Genomic DNA, 7,071 nt, shown 5'->3' with positions numbered 1-7,071 from the left:
TTTTGTCTTTTTGAGACAAGGTCTCCCTGTAGCCCCAGCTGTCCTGGAACTCACTATGTAGACCAGGCTGGCCTTGAACTCACAGAGATCCGCCAGCCTCTGCCTCCCGAGTGCTGGGACAGTGACAGATTTTTAATGTAAAGGCCAAAGTTTAAAGCTATTAGTCAGAAAATAAAACTACTGACACTATTATAATTTTCATGGAAAGTCATTTATAACATAAAAGCTTTAATAAGTAGTACACTTGTGATTTTCCTTTATCCTGAACGTTTACTGAAAAGGCTAGCTGCTTTTGAGTACTGTTTTGGAGGTAATTGTCCTTAATGTGCTTTTTTAAAATGACTTGTTCTGATACTTTGTTTTCAATTTTTAGGGATATCCCTGTGGATTTCAAGTATATAGCAGAGCCCAGTATGCACTCAATGCCTGCAGTGACTTTGTCTCCAAATGGTGAGTTGGTACATAGACTGTGTTCTTAAAGGAGCTTCTAAGACACAGAGTAATTGCTGGATTCATAAGAACTTGGACTGCTCCCTTTCAGCGGGAGGTCTGTCACAGTGCCATACTTATATAAGGAAACCTTTTCAATATTAGAATTGCTGGTTTTCATATGTGAGTCACCTCACCCACTCTCTTGTTTTGAAAAACTAAAAGTATCAGTGATTTACAGCTAACCGTCTAAGGATTTCTGACAGCTAATGTTTTGTTTCTTGGTTTTTAATAATTTTCCTTCTAACACAATCAGGTTCAATAAAGTATCTAATCACTTTTCTTTCAAAGGGATAGGAAGTTTTGGTCTGATTCTCCACAATGAGAATTCCATAGCAATTTATGTATAAAAGATTTTCTTAAGCAAAAAAAATAATAATAATAATGATAATTTAAATGCTGTTTCTTAGTCAATAATCCATTATCTGTTTAAGTAATAGATAATTTGTGCTATAGGTATACTGATGTATTCAAGCACTGCATGAGCATCTGAGGTTTTGGGAACATGACTTCAAAGCCAGTGTTAACTCACAGAGCTGTTGTGGGGCAGAACAAGGAGGCAAGGAAGAATTTGTTTATCCATCTGGGCCTCCATGCAGGCATCTTAATGACCGTTATCAAGTACCCTGGCATTCTGAGAAAAGCAACCAAATAGACATTGCTTTGATAATAACCATATTAAATCCTTTGTCACCAGGATTCTATATTCATGTATTGGGTTTTTAAAACCTGTTAGCCCTTTCTTAACAAAGCCATTTAATCACTTAGTTTTAGAACTGTTTCTTTAGTAATATTTACAAATATATATGATGCAAGTAAATACTGTAATTTAGGGTCTGGGGGCTTTGATGACTCCAAGGTAGATAAAAGCAATGTCCCCTTTAAGAAGCAGTTGCTATCATTTTTGTTATTCAGAACCTCTTTTTTGGGCAGGGGGGTCTGGAGAGATGGCTCAGCAGCTAAGAGCACTGATTGCTCTTTCAGAGGATCCAGGTTCGATTCCTGGCACCCACATGACAGCTACGAACCGTCCTTAACTCCAGTTCCAGGGGAATCTGAAGCCCTCTTCTGATCTCCACGGCATTGCACGATGTGGGTGCACCCACATACATGCAGGCAAAACACTTATACATATAAAATAAAAATAATAAAATACTAAAAAAAAAAAACTTTTGGTGCAGTTTTGTTGTTGTTTATAATCCTAGGTTTCAGCATAAGAGCGAATCTTATTTCATTGTTATCACAGATAAGTTTTGTTTTTCCAGGCGTTTTGTTGTCTATACTTGCTACAAATCAATTCCACTTGGTATATTTTATTAATAACTTATTCTGTCAACATTAAGCTTAGAATTTCTGTAATTCCTTATTTTAAAAAAAACTCAAAAGCTTTTCTATGACGAGTACTCGATGATAATAAGAACACTAGAACAGAATTCATTCCTTTAGATAAAAATACCTCTTGCAAACAACTTATTTATAACACGTTACAGACGGCATAGAAATTTTGTTTTCTAGTATTATAACATAGTTGAGAGCAAAAGAATAGTGAAAGCCAACATATTTAAAATAAACTTAAATTCTTTTTCATCTTTCTCTAAAATTCCCATTTATTGAATTTTACAGGCAAGTGGCTAGCATGCCAGTCAATGGACAACCAGATCTTAATTTTTGGAGCACAGAACAGATTCAGATTAAATAAGAAGAAAATTTTTAAGGGACATATGGTAGCAGGCTACGCTTGTCAGGTGGACTTTTCGCCAGACATGAGGTAAGCTTAACTCTTCCCTTCTTGTACTCAAATATGATGGTATGATATGTTGTTCAACTAACTACTTCAAAAATCACTTGGGCATAAGTAATTACATGAAAACGGTGTAATCTGTCAAAATACTAGATATGACAGAAAGTCAAGGACAATTATGAAAATTACATTTTGCTTTTCTGTTTTTATTCTGTGTGTTACTTAAGCCTGTACCCTTTAACCACCTAGTAAGTCCCTGTCTGTGTCACCGATGCCTTGTTTTCTCTTTGCTTTCCTAAGCAAGGCTGTAGCACCATGCTGCTGTGATTCAGTGAATACCAGAAGAATTCTGCATAACAGTGCTCAACATAGCAACTCTCCTGTAGCTTGTCTGTGCTGAAAACAGAAATTCAGCTTTCGAATATTTCTAGGTCACAGTTAAGAGTAAGATTTGCATTCATTTCCCCATTCTTAGTCAAAACATATAGGTAAAAAGAATTCAGAAATCCTTGTAGCTTTGTATATTTATCATGGTAACTAAGCCTCAGATTCCTACTTCTGATTCAAATGTATTCAAATGAATAATAATAATAATAATAAATGTATTCAAAGAATATTGAAGCTAAAATAGTTAAAGTTCAGTACAGTACAATGTGTTTGATATGCTCACTGGTTGCATGTGAAATGGGTGTTTCTGTGCAGTTTCTAACTGTCCAGAGACAGACTGTAACCCCTCGATCGTTCTAGTCCCAGAGGGACTTCAGTCTCCTCTGCTAAAAATAATTTTCTAGTTCTTAGGTAAGTAGCTCATGAAGAAGTTCAAATTATAGACTGCTTCATACTCTTATTTTGAGTATTGTTAAAAATATAAGCTCTCCTTTATTTTACTAGTTTAAGGTACGTGAATAATTTAAATTTGTTTTCCTTCTTTTGCAGCTATGTGATTTCAGGAGATGGAAATGGAAAATTAAACATTTGGGACTGGAAGACCACAAAACTATACAGTCGGTTTAAAGCTCATGATAAAGTGTGCATAGGTGCAGTGTGGCATCCACATGAGACATCCAAGGTCATCACATGTGGTTGGGATGGCCTCATTAAACTGTGGGATTAATGGGATTAGTCCTTTAACTATCTGGGATCATTTTTGATCCAAGTCATATTTAACTATTTAAATATTAAATGTGTTGGATGGCAATTTGATTTGTAGGTGATCTTTTCCTTATATGGCCTTATGACATTATTCCATTGTTTAAGAGCTTTGTAAATTTGCCTCATATAAGTTCATTGGTGACTTCATATAGTTCTTTATTAAGTGTTATTTATACAAAAATGACAACCGTTCTTCTGTTTGACAGTAGTATTATTGCCCAGCAGTTTGGGTTTATCTCCATGATGTCACTGAAAGGATCTTTTTGGGGTTAAGAAAAACAATACCTAATGGATATGTGATCATAGAGAAAATGATGTAACTAGTGAGTTAGAAAGGTACTGTACACTTAACAATTCAGCCAAAAGGCAGGCAGGATAACATTTAATAGATGTTGAAAGAAAGATAAGACCACCCATTACTGTTCCCATAATTCCCACTGAATCAAGGTCTAGTCTTTTGGCTTCATGAGTTCCATTATTCTTTATGGCATATGTTGTGTATTTTTGTCTTTAAATTAGGAGACTTTGTTGACAGCAGCATTCCTCTAATTATTACACCACATAAATTAAAAATCAGTCCAGAGTTCTTTCTTTGACTTGCTTCCTGATCAATATAGACAAGACTATATATATGTAAGCAGAAAATTAGATTGTTGCTGAACTCAAGTGAGAAACTGGCTGTCCTCTCAGAAATCAGGGTCTCGAGGACATTGCTTCACCATTGTCGCTAATGAATTCCTTGTTGTAGAGGCCAAGCATAGTCCAGAATATGACCTTATAATTTCTCTGAAGTCACATGTTTTGTCTTTAAGATTACTCCAATTTTGCTTGTGAATACATGCAATAGAACTTTTAAATATTAAGGGAAAAAAAACACTTCTTTTCAGACCTTTGAAAAAGCATTGTCATTATAGGAAAATGTCTAGAGTCCCCCATTTAAGAAGCAATGACCTTTTTTTTTTTTTAAGAAAAAAAAATCACATGTTGAACTTTACACTGCCTAGCTGTGGGAGGGTGCCTTAGTGTACAGGAGGAAAGAATTCAGACAAAACCTTTCTGTAATCCCAACCACTAGATCTAACAAATGGTAATTACTGCAGTGCAGTGAGACGAAAGAGTGATGCATTCAAACTGTTAAAGCACCGTTACTGTATATGTTACAAATCATTGCTGAATCTCAATTTATTTTATTGTGGTTTTGACTGTTTCTAAACCAAGTACCTGTATATAAAAGTTTTCTCTTTTTGAAAAGATCCTATTTTTGAATAAAGCATTCTTTTGTAGAAAGTGCTGTTGAAACATTCATTATTTCCTTTTCAGTCTTAAGTCTGTGGAGACACCAAATCAAACCATTTGCAGACATACATAAATGGATCATAAAGAAATGTTTTAGGTGGGTGTGATATATTTAGTATGTTAGTATGGGTTTATTCTGATCAAATGGTAAAATACAAAGCAGTGCCCTCAGAACATTGAGCGTATACAAACAAGTGGATTTTTTTCCAGCATAAGAAGGTCTCAAAGGCACATTGTTACTGGATACTAATGACGTTAGTGAAAGATTCAACTGAAGGAATATTTAAACATTGAAGCACAAATTAGGAATATTTTGCCCTAAACAAGGAACCAATTTTAAAATAATAAACAGGGAGTAGAAACAAACAAATGTAACCTAGGCTGTCCTCAAACTTGATGTGTAGCCAAGAATGACCTTGAACTGGACCTACTGCCTTTATTTCCCAAGTGCTTATAGGCATATATCAATACATCTGGCAGGAAGTGGCCCTTGAGAGCCACATTCTAGAGCTAGCCGTTCACCTCAAAATGTTTATAAATTACTAAAAGAGAACATTGGCAATGAAACATCAACCTTTGAGTGACAGCCTTAAAGATCCTGATACCAGCAACAATTGCAGAAACTTCTTGAAGACCAACATGGACTGAACTATATGCATCACTGTCACCTAAGGATTGGGTTGCTTAGCAAGATCCAGGATTCAAAAGAAACTAGTGGATTGTTGAGAGTGCCACGGTGAGTTCAGGTGTGGAAAGGAGTATGAAGTCGCCACAAGCCCCACTGGCAGTCTTAAATGTGAGTCTCAATTGGAAACCTGGGGGATTCTGGTGCCATATTTCATTAGAGATGCATAAGGGTTACATTTTAATGTCTCAGGATAGGGTTATTGTTAAAAGCAATGGTGTGTCATAGTTCACTTAGCACATTCATTCTTAGTGGATCATAAAATTGTTGATGTGATAGAGCATAGACAAGGCAAATATAAAGGAGCAGAGAGGAACCAGCAGAAGGAAGGTTTCTATCACAAGCATCAGTTCAAAGTTCATGTGATGACACATTGGATCCGTGGATAAATAAACTGAATAAAAAAAGATTTCCCTTAAAGTAGAAACAGAGGCACACATAAAATCCCTGGGAACCTTTTCTTAAAATGCAGAATTCTTGTTTCCAACTCAGACTTCTCAAAGCCGAAACTTTCGGTGAGATCTCCAAATGTGGTCTGTAGACCACACCAAGAATGAGAAAGCACTGAATTAGAATCACATTTATCTTGGACAGTTAAAAATCTAGACTACTGGCTGGGCATGGTGGCACACGCCTTTAAGCCCAGCACTCAGGAGGCAGTTTGAGGCTAGCCTGGTCTACATCGTGAGTTCCAGGCCAGCTGGGGCTACAAGGAGACCCTGTCTCAAAAATACAAAAAAAAAAAAAACCCAAAAAACCTAGACTATTTGGGATAAGAGAAATTTACATAGCCAAAAATACATGTGGATGTTTGTTTGAATACATATATACTACATTCTTGTATTTAACCTTCCATGTGCATGGTCACTTCAATAATTGTGGATGCACCTTTCTCAACATAAATGTTACAATTTTATCTGGAACATAAGGAAAAGGAATTTACAGACTTTTTTAGTCAAAAATCTTGAAATGGTTTCAGTTTCAATGACAGTGAAAGAAATAACTCCATTGATTCTACAGCTTCCTGTACCTATATTGGCTGTCTTTAAATAAATGCTTTACCTCCCTACTCTCCAACTTCTAACATTTTACATATGAGGGACTCAGATCTTAAACATTTTAAAATTTATGTTCTTAGTATAGTGCTGTCCAACAGAAACATGTGGGTCTTGTATTTTTAACTTTTCTCATAACCAAGTTAAAATGGTCAATTAATTATGTTTAATACAGTGTCCATATTTTTATTTCAACATGTAATCAATTTTGAAAATTAGTGTTTTATTTTATTGACCCAAAACTTGGAAATCTGGTGTTTTGCAAATCAGTTTTTAGGCTAGGGGGCAAGGTCCTTGGAAGAACACATATGAAGCATACATGAGGCTTTAGGTTCAGTCCCCAACACCAAAACATCCTTTTAAGACTTAATTTTGTGTGTGTGCATGTGTGTGTGTGTGTGTGTGTACGTGTGTGTGTGTGTGTGTGTGTGTGTGTGTGTGTGTGTGTGTGTGTGAAGCTAGAAGAGGGTGTCAGATTCCCTGGAGCTGTAGTTGCAGGCAATTGTGAGCTGCCCAACATGGGTCCTAGGAGCTGAACTAGGTTCTTGTGAGAGCAGTATGTGTTCTTAACAGCTGAATCCTCTCCAGTCCTCAAAACATTGTTTTGTTTTGTTTTGTTTTTAAAAAAAAAAATCAGTTCCTTAATCAGCCAC

At 36.0% G+C, this 7,071-nt stretch overlaps 1 protein-coding gene across 2 annotated transcripts in view; it reads left to right on the top strand.

The window, feature by feature from the left end:
• The window catches only part of Cdc40 (cell division cycle 40), a 54,049-nt gene extending 49,386 nt beyond the window's left edge, over positions 1–4,663 (top strand). The window contains exons 13-15 of one of the 2 annotated variants that reach the window (XM_017803017.2): positions 374–450; positions 2,113–2,257; positions 3,167–4,663. In XM_017803017.2, coding sequence (XP_017658506.1) covers positions 374–450; positions 2,113–2,257; positions 3,167–3,344 — 400 coding nt within the window. In that variant the 3' untranslated portion in view covers positions 3,345–4,663. The remainder of the gene's footprint in view (positions 1–373; positions 451–2,112; positions 2,258–3,166) is intronic. The other variant, XM_008852415.3, reaches the window with a different exon arrangement.
• The last annotated feature ends 2,408 nt before the right edge of the window (positions 4,664–7,071 follow it).

Source organism: Nannospalax galili, unplaced genomic scaffold, assembly GCF_000622305.1.
Source record: "Nannospalax galili isolate Female #2095 unplaced genomic scaffold, S.galili_v1.0 scaffold646, whole genome shotgun sequence".
NCBI lineage: Eukaryota > Metazoa > Chordata > Mammalia > Rodentia > Spalacidae > Nannospalax > Nannospalax galili.
Note: the sequence above shows the minus strand (reverse complement) of the source record. Positions and strands in the feature narration are given on the sequence as shown.